The sequence below is a fragment of the Aethina tumida genome, chromosome 3 (assembly GCF_024364675.1).
Source record: "Aethina tumida isolate Nest 87 chromosome 3, icAetTumi1.1, whole genome shotgun sequence".
Taxonomy (NCBI): domain Eukaryota; kingdom Metazoa; phylum Arthropoda; class Insecta; order Coleoptera; family Nitidulidae; genus Aethina; species Aethina tumida.
The window spans coordinates 19098297-19115919 of NC_065437.1; the positions used below are offsets into that span (position 1 = coordinate 19098297).

Sequence of the window (17623 nt, forward strand, 5' to 3'; positions counted from 1 at the left end):
GAAAATAAATAGTATCTAACCCACCCCACCAACTTCTTCCATGCAATTGTATCCGCGATTCGTCAAGTATCCCACGTGTGCCAGAACCCGACTCCAAACCTGCCCGGTTGTGTATCATGCAAAAAAGACAAAAATAAATAGACGCACGCAATCACGCGATTCGTAGTAAAGGGATGTAAAATCAATATGCGCCCGAGAAATCCCAGAGTGAGCCACGAGGTGGCGTACACCCCTTACTACTTCCGCATGTGTACGTCAATTGTTTGATAAAACACAACCCCACCCGCCCCGATCTAAATCCGGTCCAAAATATTTGAAAAAAAAAGTATATACATATACACCAAGTGCAAGACTAGTTTAAAGTGTGGTGCGTATTCGTTTTAGTGCTTCGACATGAAACTGGATTACGGTCGTAATATTGATCAGGATAATTAGGAAGGTGAGTTTTCTTGTTTTGTTTATGTACTCATTATCTATCCTAAGAAGGTTAATACTGGTATGTAAAATTCAATGTCCATTTAATGCATGTTGATTTATTAGTATAGTGTATACGCTTCGGGATTAACTTTATTAAGCAGTCAATAGCATTATTGAATCTACATACCTGTTGTTATTAAATCGATACGGTCACTTATAACATTAAAAATCTATGATCATTAATTAAGCGACATTTTCAAATAAGCGATTATGATTGTCACTAATATGAAATCTAGCTGCTTTTATCAGAATTATGTAAATTATGTTGAACTAAAATAATTATAAAGGTTCAAAATTGCTAAATATAAGTATCCACAAAGAATAATCATGCTTAGAACACAATTTTTAATTAATATCATCATTACAACATATAATTGAATGCTGATAAAATAACGAAAAATATAATAAGGTAAGAAATTTAAACTACACACACAAAGGTATTAGGGACAACATAAGGAAAATTTAAATCCATTCAAAGATTATCAGGTCGACAATATTAACCCCAATACTTTACATATTAATACTATACATATATTTATTATACATTAAATAAATTGTGTAATGTCAATACGAACTGCTGACAATCCATAAAAATGCTCTAGATATTCTAGCTCGGATTGATATCTGAACAAAATTGTAAAAATCAATGTATCAAACTTTCATGGCATTACGGAAGTTGATAATATTTTATTCTTACTCATTTTAATAAAACAAAGACAAATAAATTTTAATAAAACTAGTCAGTTTTATTTTGTTGTATGAACTTGTTTTGTTATACTAATTATCATTTTTTATAAATGAACTTCCTCACCCCGGATGAGCGAATCTTGATTGTGATCTAATATTTATGCAACATAAAATTTGTGTAAAGAAATTTTATAATATGCTATTAGTATATAATATTTCTTGGAGAAGTAAATGCTAAATACTACATGTTAATAAATTAAAAATTGTTTATAAAAAATCATCGTAATTGTAATATATTACATAAAATCTCTTGAATAGTATTTATTAGGAACTATCTACTAATTTAGGGCTGGAGAAGATCTCCAACATAGCCATCAGTATTAAACTGTTTATTACGTAAAAAATCATATAATGACAAAAATAAATAATAGTTACAAGAAGAAATGTTTGGGCTACGTGGTGGACGAGGTCCATTAACATCTTGAAGCTTGCTTTGAATTTGTAATGCATAATTTTACCTTGTATTGAGGAAGCTCATCTTTGAGTAAGTAACTTGGTCAATTTATCGTTTGGCTCTTTGGTTGGTAGTAATCAGAATGTAAATATCTGCTTCAACCCATTGTCTAAATCGACTGATTTAATCAACACATTTGGCAATACGGGAGTAGCAATGTGTTTAATAAAAGGCTCATTTGCGTTGCGTGCAAGAAAAAATTGGCAATTGTCATCTTCAATTAATTTAATTGGATTCCAACTTATTTTGATGAATTGCATTGCCTGTTTTTAATGATTGATAGTTCATTGTAATTTAATGACTAGCCGATTTCCAAATATATTGCACTAGGATTTTGCACGATATATTGTTTATTGATACAAATTTCATGTCGGCCTTGACACTGTTCATTATTTTAATACAAAAATTTTAAAATATTTTATTTAAATTTATTCAAATAAATCATGAACCAAAAACATTAATTACTTCTTCCGGTACCTAATACTTCCTACTACATACTTAATAATTATTTTAAAATAATTTAATATATAAATAATAATATTTATTAATTATATCGCGTTTGTAAAGCTCTTAAAATATTATAGATTTGATAAATGGGTCCCTTTTTGTTTCTAAATTTATATCGTTGAACAATGAAATATGATTTAACTTAATTATGAGAAATTAAATGTATTAAAATACATAAAATTAAATTATTTGGACAAAAAGTTGTAGTCCTAGGTAAAAAACTTAATAATACGTAGAAGAAAATTGTTTTTTCTGGACCTAAAAACCAAAGATCAGATCAGATTTTAGTTTACGTATTGTCTATACCACATAGTTTAAGAAAATTGGAAGCTAATTAAAAAATTGTGGGAAAATTTATAATTCAATACCCTTCTTAAATAATTAAATGTTTACTTTTAACTTTATTTTCGATGCAATTTAGTAATAATTTCAAAAATTATAAAAATGCATCTCTTTAGTAAATGCCAAAAATGTAAAAATAAATTAAAACAATGAAATTAATTTTGTGTTATATTTTATTTCAGATGTCCTGTTGAAAAATATGTTCGCTCATCTAGATTGTGGATAAACAAATAAGTAAGTATATTTTATTTACCTCATATTAAGTAAGTTTTACAACGGGCATAAACTGTCAGCAAATAAAATCCGTAAGGAACATTTTTACAGCTGCATAATTCATTGACGAATTTTACAAAACGACCGTTAAGATTCATGAAGTAACTTCTACACAAACAATGGACTATTTATTAAATTGCCTTCGATAGTTACACACTGAATTTCTAAAACGTTAGGAAGAATAAAAAACAACGATCAATAATGACGCTCCAACCTTAACCCATTTTGACCATTTAACATCTATAGCTCAATAATTATAATCCCGTCTGCCAACGTTTTACCATAAATAGAAACAAAAGTAGCTCTTGTGAAATAAATTGTGAACATCTTGTTTACAGGGGTTGTACAAATGACACCCCCTATATATTATTTCTTTGTCTACTACTTCAGAAATAAACTGATACTCTAGATAAATCACCTTAGTCTTTGTCCTAGAAATTATAAAAATAGCTAGCTTACTAAAGCGACGCTGTCTAGGATATTGTCTATTTATTTTGGTGACAGTTATAGATTAAAGTAAATCCATAACTAATTGTAATAAAAAAATTCAATGTTATACATATAAATGAACCAGGAAGTTATTTTTTAAACCAACTAGGCATGGAACCATAGTTATATGTACAAATTACCTATTACAGAAGTTTAATTGAATAACATCCCGTACATCATTGTAATTTGTTATATTATAGGTATCTAATAAAAGTTTATTACCATCCGGTTTCAGACTTGGCGGTAGTTGTGATGCTTGGTACATTACGTATTTTTAGAACAGATTTTTATTAAAGTTGTTTGGCACGAAATCTATTAAATATTGTGTTTCATCACGCCTATGCTGTTTTTAATATAAAATATTAGTTCAGGAGATACAGCAAACGCAATACAATTAACAATAAATGTAAAGGTATGAATATTTCTTATAGAATGAGCTTGAATTTCCATATGAAGTGAGTATAATTAGAAATTATATTCGTGTTGGTGTAATAGAAACAATGTCAATTTATATTATTAAATCCAGTTGGGGTATTAGTTCACAATATTTTTTTAATAGAATCTTTTTTATAACTTTAACCTATACAATAAATAAACATGCACATTTAATTACTCATAGTTGTCAAGTACACGTATTCATTATAGTTAATCAAATATTTCATCAACATATATGTCATTGTCCGTTCTCATAACATCTCCAATCAGACGGTTTTTTTATATTTATATTCATCATTTTTTAGCTTTTCCCTTCATTTTTTAATAAGAATCTCAAAGTTCGCTTAAGAATCTCCCGCTGTACAACAAACTGTAACATTTAAACAAATTAAGTTTCTATTACGTGTTGACGTTCAGACATTTAAACGCATCTAAACTACAATACACACATTCCATAGCTTAATACAGTTTTATCTTTTCAAGTAGTAAACCGTGTAATGTCCCACTTAAGAGCAATTCAAGCGATGATTATGATTCCAGAATGTTTTCTCCAGCACCACACATCGCGCTCCTTATTTACCACCACGCCTAAAAATAATCATAAGACCATCATGGCAGGTTGAAAACAAAACCAAGACACCAGCACTCCTGCCTCGAGTACACACACATGCGTATACGAATAATTATTTTCAGAAATAAGACCAATCTATTTTGATTAACAGCCATTAGCAAAGACCTACGTGTCCCGCTGAAAAAGCCTCATGCAATGATGATTTTTCAGGGGTTCGCGCGTCGTTTCTTAATACACTTGTGCGTATTGGAGTCGTGCGCAAAGCCCACGCTCAATCTTTCAGTTACTGAGTAAGTTCTAGACGCCATCATCGTGAATTGTGTTTTGATTAAAAACGTGATTGTTATTATTTGATGGAGTGGTGTTCGTTTAATAATTTACGGTGTGAATGTGAGTCGTAGACAGTTGTTACGCGATCAGGTAATTGAGCGAAATTTTCGCGCTAGCGTCGGTGGCGGCCATTTTGTGGGCTTGCAATTCAAAATAATAACACACTTCATATTTACACTGGTTTATTTTTTTAATTAAGTAAATGTATTTTCTAACTGAACTGCTTGTTTAATACTTAAATGTATGAATATTTTTACAATTCTTACAACTTTTTCTTCAAGCATTCTTATTATTCTCTACAATAATAAAATGTACTTAAAACCGTAATTAATAAATTATATGAATTGGCATTTTGAGAAAAAACGTGCTTATATGTATTTATTATTATATATTCCCATTGTATAAAGAAGAAAGTCAAGATAGAATAAGAAGATATAATCACAAATTAATTCACATTTAATTATATTAAATAGCAAAATTTGCTAAAACTTAAATTAAGTAACAATAAGTACAAAAGTAATTCTGAAAAGAAGTCCAATAAATGAAAATAATATTTTCCTACAAATTTTTTAATGAAATCTTGAAGTAAACATATACAGATGGAAAAGTTAAAATATTATGTCTCTTATATTGCCCTTTATAGTCTCGTGTTTATTTCAAATTCAGCACCGTATAATTATTAATGATAAATAAAAACTGATAAATAACAAAATGCTTCTTCAATTCACAAAATCTCTCCAAACTCTGTATCTGAAATTAAATAAAATTTACAGGCCAATAAATAAATTTAGCAAAGTTTGTTGATGCATAATATAAATGAACCTTAAGTCGAAAAACTAAAAGAAATAATATTGAATTCAAATTAAATAAATGAATAAAATCAATCATGACTTAAATAATTCTTAAAGATAGTTTTTAGCATTTTCTAATAAAAAACTGTTTCTTGTGTTATCTTTTCAACATTCTTTTAAAGAATTTATTTATAATTTATAAAAATATTTCAGTTTTTTGGAAGTGAACACTAAATTTATTTTGTGTAAGATGGTGCAAATAAAACACTTCATGTATATTTCGGGAACACAAATAAATAAACATAAAATATAACGGAATTTTACAGTACACATATGTGGCTAACAAAATTGTTTCAGTAATACGCAAAATATCTCAGTGAGTGGAGTCAGTCGTTGTATCTACAAATTTGTTCAACTGGTAAATTCTCCTCTCAATCTAGCTTCTTCATAACAAATGTCTTGTACACACTTTAACATGCTTGAAAAGAGACATCTGACATAAGTAGTTATTCCAAAACTAGACAAGTTAAATAATTGCCATTGGGGGGCTGCATTATTTAATTGGTGTTAAACACAAAGACAACAAAAATAACTTCTTCTCCCTACGTATGTGCGTTACTGGTTAGATCATCACAAAGCCACATTAGACTCAGTAACTGCATTTATTCCGCTGACGTCTGTCGCAGTTGGATCGTCCAGAAGTTCATATCTATCAAACGTCCATCATATTGTTAGAGATGGCGAATTAATATCGTTTAGTCTTCCCCGCATGTTTTCGTCATTTCCTGTTTAGCAAGCCCACAGAGTGATAGCAGACTGTGCAAGCGTGTTGGTCCCTAAAACAACTTGAGACTTTGTTATGACGTTTATTGTGTACGAATTTGACGTGTCAGTGACTTAAAGTACAATAATTTTTTGACATGAACCCGAGATTGAACAATCACTAGACATGTTAGTGGTGATACTGTGTTGTATGATGAAAATCGTGGAGTTCACCACGGGAAAACCCGTTGCCAATCCGAATCCAAAGCCAAAACCAAAGCCCAGAAAGCGGGTCAGGCGAAGGCATGGAAGAAAAGGTAAGATCTTTCACTATGAACGTTTTTCTGCGTCCTAAATTATCTTATCTACAAAACAAAGTAATTTTACTTGAACCCGTTTCATTTCCCTTTTATTTCGTGCATGCATTTTTATATCACTCTCTTATCATTGAGTAGACACAGCTTATGTAAATTTAATTTTAAAATTAGGTATTTAATCTACGGTAGGTATTGTTCCCATTCTGACTTATCAATGACTTAAGTCGTCGTTGAATTGATAAATTATTGAAATAAAGTGTTTCCGGCTTTATTTTAGACGCATCTCATTATAATGTAGAACATCAATACTGCAAAAGTCATAGTTTTATTTAGTGTATAAATATTGCACCTCCATTATCTATTGTTATTTTTTATAACACATTTCATTCTAGAGTACCAGCTAGAGAATTTTCAAAATATTTTTTCGTTGTTTAAAAGACGTGATATTTTTAATATTAAATGGATATTTCTCATAACAATGCCAACTATTTCTTTAATCCATTCTAAAATAAAAATTTATTTTTATGAGTATTTAAAAAGTAATTTTTTTCCTTTTAATTTATAACACAAACTGAGTATGATGTCAATTTTGATTTGTTCTTTCCTAGCTTAAGATACTTCATAATTACATATACTGCTAGTACGGTTGAACCATTTTGATTAGAATAAAATTGATTTGTTGCTTTGACCACCAAGATCCCAGATTTAGGGTGAGGCTCCTCAGAATGAAATTGTTCCTCTTATTGCGAGTTTGTCCCAAGGTGTCCATTATTGCAGAATTTGGGCATCTTTAACCCATTTAGCTTTGATGGATTCAATATATCTAAACTAAATAAATAATAAAAAAGAAAAATCAAAAGGAGTAAAAACTTCATGTTTATTTGTATCCCTTCTTAGACATATTTATGTGACATCGGAAAATGTTTTTTTTCACTTGTTTTTAGACTTTGAAAAGGCAATTACAAATAATAATTTGAAACACATTAATTTATTCGTTAATCGATAACTACATAATAATGTAAAATTTAATTTACTTAAATAAATGCATTCACAGTTTAAATTGATGCATTCTATAATTGAATAATTATTTTTACAGAATATTTTTATTTCTATATCACTCAATAAACAAATTTGAACCTTGAATAGAAGGAAAATATATCTGCCATTAAGTATTCTTTAACGGTAAAAAATAATTAAGTTTATAAATATTTATTAGTAAAAGTGTTAACAATTTAAATAAGTTTTTTGTTTTATTCTAAATGACTATTTAACTCCAAAATATAAGTATACTTTTAGTTGACTTCGTTACATAAGATACTATACTATACTAATTATACTATACTCAACAATTAAGAAAGATAACCTAGAACTAACCAAAAATATATAATAAATATATTGATTTTAAGTAAGTATAGTTTGAAAATAAGATAATTTGTGCTTTTTTGACGGGGTATTCTATAAAAAACATCATTAAAATAATTCATTTATAAGAATTTTAATTATTTCACAAAATTTTGAATATATCTTTTTTGTGAAATTGGGTATATATCTTAATTAATTAAAATTATTTTTGTTTTCTCTTTTAAACTTCATTAAACTCAACCAATTTGGGACACCTTATAAATGTCACCTTTTTAAATGCTTTTTACAAAGTTAGATAACCGTAATCGAACCCTTTCGTACCGATAACTTCATTACGTCGATACCACAAAATTAATCTTCAATTAACCGACCATCTGTGTCGATAATAAAAAACTGTCGGTATAGGGCCCTATAGGGGTGTCGTCCCCGCAGCTGGACCACTCCATCCCGTCTCCCCCTTTTCGTCTGCACCGATCCGAACGCAGCACGTGCTCTCTCCCCACCTCGCCGGCCACCGTCTATCCAAAATGCATCCATGTCTCAGTTGGACGCGGCGTTTGTTGTGTTAAAGGTGTAAGCTCTTGCTAAATAGCTGCGCGATAGTTTTTGTCGGATCGATTAAAACACACGGAAAATCGTATGTGGATCATGTGTTTTTGTTCAGTGACGATATCGTTTTTTTGCCAATAGCAGTGACTAAAAGGATTATTGGGTTGGAGATTGTGTCATGAACAGTATACGGTAATTTAAGATATTTAAATAAGACAATTAACAGTGGGATGTCTAATTGTTGAATGTAATTCATACACCAAGCATTGTAAATTATTTTGTCAAGTGGGCATCACCTTCTATCGGGAATTACTGCATTTAATTTTTTTGCCTTATTTTTTTTTTCGTAATGTTATACGGTAAATGTATTCAAGTTTTCTAAAATAAGTAAAATTAATGGAAATACCGGCTACCAACATTAATTGTTTGATTAATTTAAAGATTTATGCTCTGTATCAAATACGTTTTTCACTTTTTATTAAATAGTGGTAAAACATAATTATATACTTCTTTACCGTAACCAATTCTGTAATACAGTTTTTTGGCTATTTAGTTCAGAAATAGAGCAATTTTAAATGGGACGTATTTTCTATAGTGCAAAAAGAATCTCCATTAAAATGTTTGCAACATTACTGTATTTGCTTCTGTTGAAAGTATGGAACTGTTTCTTTGTGCTGCTCTCATCAGAAAGTGATACTAAAAGTCCGTCTCTTTATTTCCCACTTCTAAGAAAAAATATGGTTACGAGGTATTACTACATTTGGAACCTTAAAATCCCACTAGATGTCATATTTTGCCATTAAATATCCATCACTTCTTAGATCTCCTCCTACACCATATTCTCTCTCGAGTAATATAACGACTCCCTAAACAATAAGTCGGTTTATATTTCCATTTCGTTTTTCATCTAGTCCAGTCGGTTGAAGATGAGAAACCACTGAACTGAATCATAAGAAAAATACATAATTATATATTGTAATTATTACTTCATAATAGGCTAGGGTAAAAGAAATCTATTATTTTACGAGAACTATTATTGGGGAAAATCTAGGAATCGATTTTGACAATCCTCCCTTAATACCAATTTCTTATCACTAAGAAAGTTTTACAATTCAAGAAAAAGCTGGTAATTGCTTGGTGTCAGATCCGGATTATATGGTGGATGTCTTGGCGTTGTCCCGATGGAGGACAACGCCTCTTCTGATTGCCAATTCTCGCCGTTTGTGGTCAATCGCTAACTTTAAACGATCCAGTTGTTAACTGCAGATCTGAATATAGTATTTAGCCATACAGAAACAACTCACAATAAATGATTCCTTTCCAGTGTTACAAAATAAACAGCAGATTTTGCCTGGTCGTTAGTCAGACGATATTTTTAACATCAAAAATATCTAAATAGAATCGACGAAACTAAAATTGTATCTAATAAGCTGCACCTTTTAGAATTTCAGACACATTTTCGCCTTTATCAAAGAATAACTGTACCGAATTTTGTCTTCATTAACATGTTTTAACACCCTGTAACTCGCAACTGAATGGATCAAACGAAAAACAGCAAAAGAATATTTTTAGTGCGAACAACGAGCATAAATCTGAAATTATTTGATCGATAGTTTACGAGATTTCTTTTTCTAAACCTGATATTTGTTCAAAAAATCAGTAAAAAGGCCATTAAAATATTCCTTACCCCTAAGTCTTTTATGAAGACTAACACAACTTTTTTTGAACGGAGTGAGAACAAAAATTATACTTTTAGTATTGTTTTCTCGACGACATTTTAAAAAAAAAAAGTTCAAAAGAGAAACTAATAATTTCCGGTTGCATCGTTCTAATCATTTCTGTTCATTATTTTCTAAATGTCAGTTTTAAACCAAAGCGTAGAAAGCAACACTTAATTGCATCATGCGAAACTGATACTGAAATTAATTTTTGTTTACAACAAATTATACATTTTCACTAGTAAATGATACTTACTTACAGGAAGCTTTAGCGTATAACAAGCATTGATAAGAGGAAACGTTAGTAATGGAAATCAGCAATTTATTCCATGCCGTAAAACGGGATTAAATAATCTGGGAAAATATCAGACGAAGCCGTTCCACATTTTGGCAGTACCAGTTGAATAATATTTTATGACGCCACACACGTGATTTTCACGGTATTTTCAGTACGATTCGTCATAGAGTAAATTTATTTCTTGATTTATTTAGACTGAAAAAGAAGTACGATCTCCTAAGAGCAAGAAAATAAACGTGGATGTCGTGGAGGATATTTATATACCCAACACTTCGTCACCAGCCATAAAAATACCGACCAGACACTGTCAGACTTTGCAATCTTGTGTTTTGAATTTTACATGGTTGTAATTTGCAGTGCGCCTTGAAGAAGACTCGTTTCATTTGTTCTATCTATATATGCGAGTGATTTACAACATGTCAAACACTAGAGCCAAGATTGCCGTATCTTTAATTGATCTGATTTTATTCTAACAGCCACTGGTACTCACAAGAACTACTGTGTGTTTAAATGCATGGAGATTACACTGGTGTTAGCAACCATAAAAAAATCTTTGAATAATTTGTTGTCTGCAAGGAAAAGAACTAACTGCTGGGTGTTCCTATGGGTGTGTGATGTTGAAATATAAATGCAAAAAACTGACATGGAGTCCTAATGATAATTTTCATTAATATCGTACATCAGTGTGTCACGCGAGACCCTTGATTTTTTTTCAATTAAGTTGATTCCCTCGTTACACATTTATGAAAGAATTAAATAGACTGATGTGAAGTAAAATCACACAGCATAAAGAAAAATGTTTTATTAAAATGTTTTCACTTCTCCAATGCATTTATTCAGCACGTGTACTTGAAATAAGAAATAAACTTTCTTTCTTTGCTAGACATATGAATTATTATTCTGTGCCAACGGCGTGTAAATGTATTTTAGTATCGTGAAAATAGATCGGATGATATTTACTCGCATTTTTACAAAGGAATGCTATAAACGTATCATCAGGATGCCATAACACAAATATTTATCCAATAATATAATATATCCAATATTTTTTAAGCGAAATTTGATATAAACGTGTCACCTGGAGTTTGTAGAATTATTTATTGTATGAGGGCATACTGCAAACAATCTGCAGGAAAAGATAAGATGAATAAAGTACATTTAAGACACCAAATGTTTGTTTAATTCATAAGACTGCGAATTATAATTAAAGAACATTCGTATTACGAATATTGTGAAGCTCTCCCCCTTTAGATAACATCGTTACTATTTAATTCGTGACTATCATAGGGAGCAACGTATGATTCATTCTCTACAATACTCATTATTCGAGGCTCCAATTGTAATCATTTGTGGAAGCTACAGTTCTTGGATCCATCAAGAATTTTGCAGCTGAAGAATAAGTTAAAGGACAGTACGTGTTACACAGAACCGTTGCTAATTCTCCGAAATCCAATAGTCTGACGTGCCTAACCCTCGTCGCACCATAATACGGAATAAGGGACGGGATTCTGGGGGCCTTTCAGACGGATCGATCCGGGAAACGTTGTCTGTCCCTCCATAAAAAGGTCGTTATCACTATAGCGGAAAAATTGCAGCAACTAAAGCCTTGATTGTTCCACAACAGACGAAATTGAAACGGTCTGTCTGGTTTAGTTTAATCGGGAAATTGATTGTTGATCGAGCCGTAATAAGGACGACATTAAAATTTCATGTCTGATAAACACAGGAAATTAATCGTAGAAATTTTATTGTAGTTTCTTATCGGAAAGCTCATTGCTGGATTCCAGGATCATTCATTCCATTGGATTCTACAAAATTATTTGCATTGTTTCAAACAGTGATTACGAATAAACATTTAACTAGCGCTGATTAGAGATTAGTCAATTTCGTTTCGTAGAAGTCTGAATGATTCTGCTAAGGTACTTTATCTCAAACATCCAAATTTAAATGTGAATACTTTGACACTTAAAATAAAATAATTAACAAATTAATAATTAATTATTAATTATCAAGAAAAAAACTTTAAAAATTAAGAAAATACAATAAGATAGTCAACAATTAGTGATAGACAAGAGTTTCTTTTAATTGAATAATTAATAGTCTCATGGAGCTTTCTCAATGATTAATATAAAAGACAACTGATTGCTAATAAAAAAAATATAGAAATCTTAATGTGAGTTATTTTTATGTGGAATATTTTTCAAAATTTATCCTTTTTTAACAAACTAACGCTCCGCTATTTGTATTTTTATTCCATTGTTTATTTTATTCAATTATAAATGTTAAAAAATGAGAAATTTAAATTATTTTCTATTATGATTAACATGTGATTTTCCATTTATTTATTTTTTTATGTGTAAATAGTAAGATTCAAGTTGAATAATCGAATTTTTAAATAATATAATAATGAAAGTAAGGATTGCTAACAGGAAAATAATTTGTGCGGCCTATAAATGTCGAACAAAAGAATGCTTTTAGTAAGCATCATTCATTGTCCTATTGTTTTTATTAAGATATTGTTAGTAGGTACGTTCAGGCCATTATAACACTAATTACAAGCAATTTTCAACATGAATTCATACATTAACCTCGTAACCTAACAGATCGATGTTGAATTAAACAAACACAATATGTTTATAAAAATAACCATTATTACACAATTGACCAGTTACCTAAAAAAAATCCGGGCTACTTATGCAACTGTTTACTTTCAGTTTCTAATTATTTACATACTCCAAATATGTACAATTATTCACTTCATACCCATTACCAGGTTTATCTATTCAAGTATTGAACCAACACATAATTGTATAAGCGGATTGCCAGCCCGACGCTAATTGAGATTGATTCGCGTGAAAAGCTTTCACGTAGAAAGTATTTTTTACAATTTTCATAACATACTCCGTTTTGGATCGAGTTTGTCACACAAAAGGAATGCGTCCGTTCGATGTGGAACACACAGAAATAAATGCAAAGCAACGCGAAAGGTTAATAAGGATGTGACCTATTGTTCCGACCTACGACGATATTTTCAACGGCAATGTCGCAGCTTTTGATCCCCGGTAAATTGTTGTCGGTAATATCCGAGCTGGCATTTTAGTTTATGTGCTAAAAGCAAATCTTAGGCAAAATCCAGTTACACGTAAAGGTTACGTATACAAAATATCGGCAATCTGCAAAAAGTAGACGATAGAAATCTCAGCTCGTTTTTAATGAGAATGTTATGTACAAAGCGTAGTGTAAAAAGGCGTAAACAATAATTGCAGCCTTTCAACTAGGTTACGATAAAACTGGCGGTATCGACACGCAAAAAAATCCATAAAATTGTTTATCTTCCGTGGTCGTATTAGTTTTTGAGCTTGTAACTCTTTTAGGGCACCACCGATTTGTTTCCCAATTTTCAAAATAAAAATTATTAAAAACTGGGGTAATAACTATTGATAGAATAAAAGTTATATATTATATACCTTAAATATATTATATATAAATGATATTTATAATAGAACATAATAAAAATTATTCATGTATTTTATATGTGGAGAAAAACAAGTTATTGTGATGTCAGTAATGTATGAAAAACAGATACAGATTATCTACAGTATCTACTATAAGACGACTTACTTTAATATATCTTTGATATTGAGGTGTTGAGGATAAAACTACCGAAAGTAATTTAAATTAAAATCGGGATGAATAACTGACGAAGACCCTGTTGAAATGGAAAAACTGAAAATAATTTTTCATCCCTTTCATTTGGTTTATTCCAAAAACTAAAATTAAATAAAAAATTTCTACATGAAATGTATTGATAAAACTAAGATTTGTTATTATTTACATTAGTTTATTTAATTTATATATTAGAAAAGTGTACAAACATTTTATGTAGCTTCTAAAAGTCATTATTAACAAAGTTAATTACTACGAAATTTATTATATTTATAAAAATTTGATCTTAGATTTGTAAATACATTTAATGTATATTTTTTTATGTAGCTTTTAGAGTAAACCAGAAATGATAAATATTTGATATAAGAGACAAATAACACAAAAATTATGTTTAGGAACTTTCGTTGTCAACAGCTCAATAGCAAAGTTATAGAGTAGTCTCTATTAAATAGGAATTTAATCGAACAAATCAAGTAAAAAAAAGGCGTAAATGTTGTCGATGGCAGATATGAGGTTGATGGTGAAATTTTAGGATCATCGGTGTCGAACCCTAAATGTTCCGTACCTTATTATAAATCGTTGTTTCTTCAACAAACCATTACTAATGGAAATACAAAAGAATGGGTGCAGTCGTAATTAGTTAGGGTTAAACCCAGTTGCAGTGTAATGATTTTATTACGTAAATAATACCTTGAAAATATCTAGTAATATCGCCAACAAAAACAAAGGTTCGTCATTTCCTTTGACACTATGCAATAAAGCAACGAAACCTGGAAAACGTCATATTTCCATATAAATTTTTAATCAGAGAAAGTGCAACATGATCCTATAACCGTAATTTTCACATTCGTCTTATTAATTTTGTATTTCTCTATTTATCTTTGAAGGCGCCAATAAATTTCCCCGACATCTCCATTGTTACTTTATAAGCTCTCCATCCACCGGTAATTTATCACCAACGGAGCCTTGCATTAATATTACGAGTATGGCCCGGCGATACGGTATTTTTCACGTTAAATATTTCATATTGCATTGCATTGGTCCAGATCCGCACGTTGGCCGGAATAAATGAAATTAAAAGACTATAAAACATTAGCAAGGCGCCGTAAAAGTGAAAATATTGCTCGTCAGTGTACAGTTGTCGTTCTATTTGCTTTTGAAGAAAGTATTCACACAAGCATAAACAATTATATCGTTGTAACTTGTAAATGGAACTAACCATGCGTCCACACTGATTAGGACCGCATTTTGCACCATAACACCATATCATAGGAAACAAACGAATTACAAAGTTGATTGGGTATTGTGATGAAAAATTTAGTTACTCATTTGTTAAATGTGGAGGTTTTATCGTACGTTGTGGCTTACTTCTTATCGACCAGATACATTTATTGCTAAAATGATTCATAGTATTCACGATTAAAAAGAGATTTCCCTCTTGGATTGTTATTTATAAAGTAAGCATATTTTTAAATCAGAACAATAATTTTGTTTATTCCAAATATAAACTAAAACAAGAAACAGTTGGCTTGTTGTAAACACTTTCCAAGCGGTAAAAGGAATAATTATCGATCACTGAATCTGATTTATTATGGTATGTCGGCTAAGAAACGCGTTCAGTTGAAAGGTTAAATGATTTAATTTCGACTTATCGGGATAGTTCGTTTAACGGCTCAAATAGAATAACATGTGAAGGATAATCGCGATAATTACTTTGGAAAAACGTTGACATGACTTAATGCACCAGACGGTTTATAGAAAATTAACCTAATGTGGAGCTTAATGGAGTGCCTGACGTCGATTGAGAAATTTCTTAACTCATTTGAACGTTGAATGTTTTAAATAATTTCAGACGTTAGTGCAAATATATAATTAGAATGTTCCAATATCTTAAGCACGATGACTGGAATTAGGAAACATGATAATTATTTTACCACCCACAACCCATTACACAAGTCACTACTCTTAACAGTAGGTTGTGGCCTGTGGAATATAATCCTCCTTTTAATTAAATTCTAAGTTGTTTTAACAGCTTGGACATAAAAAACAGTTTACGTCCGAACGAATCACGGGATTAATGTTGTTTTAAATCCGTCGTTCGACAAGAAATAACCCAGTTTGTTTAATTTTTAAAAGAGACGAAAATACGACGAAAGAATTATTATACTTTTCTTAGAATCTTTTCGAACTGAAAATACATCCAGGAAATAATCTGTTCCATTAGATTCTAAAAGCTCGGACAGGTGCGGATGCTATTTAGCAATATCGGAATCCGACAACTGGAAATAGACGTTTTGTGATCCAAATTGAAAACAAGGAAATACATTCAAGGCAAAAGCCATCCTGTATCCAATTTAATAAGAACATCAAAAACTTCTAAAGCTGAAATCAGATTTTAGGAATTATTTAGGACAATTTTCTTCTTTCCAGTGATTTTCTGAGACTTAATATCTCTAAAAATGTTTTAAATAAATTTTTCAAATTTCTTATTTAAGATTTCAATATTACCCTCTGCCCTACCTAATTTATTCATTGGAAATGTATGGAAAACAGAAAAAGGTATTAATTTGAAATTTTTATATCAAGTATAACTTGATTTGAACTCTTTTCGCATATTAAAACACTGATAACTTTTTTTTGAATGGAATATCTTGTTTTAACATAATTAAATTGAATATTAAAAAACATTTCGATTGATATAAGCATAAAATGAATATTAATAGAGATTTTTGTTAAAATCTGTTAACATTTATTTCATGCATAGGGAATGCATATACTTGTCGCAAATTTCTTGTAACATTTCATTTAATTATGCTAAAACATGTTCCTTTGAAAAGTTGGTATTTTACACAAAATTAAATGTAAATAAATAATTTGGGAGTACTAATAATTCAAAATCTTTGAAAAAAATATTGGGTTTAGATATAGGACATGGTGTCGTCATTTTATATGCAATTACTTATAAAATTTAAAAATCCAAAAATGTACTGGGTGTTCTATGGAGAATAACAATGTTAATGTCACTTCCGGTGTAACCACATATGATATTTTGTTCAAAATAAATTAGAAAAGTGATTCGGGTGAAGTTATAAGTACTTTAAAAATTTAAATACAATACCTTTTTCCTCTCTCCATAAGCTTCTGAATAAGTTAGGTGTATCACCCTGTATACCGTAAGTTTTATGACATTTGGAAACTTTGGTTTTTATACTTTTAGTGCTTTAGTGTCTTGAAACATTAAAGGCCAATTGTTCGTCGATGTTTATAGTGATTTATTCAACCATGAAGTATACGACCGACCTTTGAGTATCTGTAATTCAAAATCGTTTGGGACAATAAAGCAAAACGCTTGCATTTGAATGGGAAGTCCGACTTGAAAGTCGCTTTACCTACACGTGCTCGTGTACCATTTTAAATGGAATATTTATTATCTTTCAGTCAATCTGTTTTGAATACACGAATAAATTTACATGGGATGTATTTTCCGATAGTAGACCGATACGAATAAATGATACAGTTGTTGATTGATAAACCA

The 17623-nt window shown here is 30.3% G+C and overlaps 1 protein-coding gene across 4 annotated transcripts in view; it reads left to right on the forward strand.

The window, feature by feature from the left end:
* The first annotated feature begins 4612 nt into the window (after positions 1-4612).
* Positions 4613-17623, forward strand: part of LOC109593866 (uncharacterized) — a 34983-nt gene continuing 21972 nt past the window's right edge. The window contains exons 1-2 of one of the 4 annotated variants that reach the window (XM_020008992.2): positions 4613-4715; positions 6210-6495. In XM_020008992.2, coding sequence (XP_019864551.1) covers positions 6366-6495 — 130 coding nt within the window. In that variant the 5' untranslated portion in view covers positions 4613-4715; positions 6210-6365. Of the gene's footprint in view, positions 4716-5653; positions 6496-8399; positions 8599-17623 lie in introns of those variants that run through there. The other 3 variants (XM_049964141.1, XM_020008993.2, XM_020008994.2) reach the window with 3 other exon arrangements.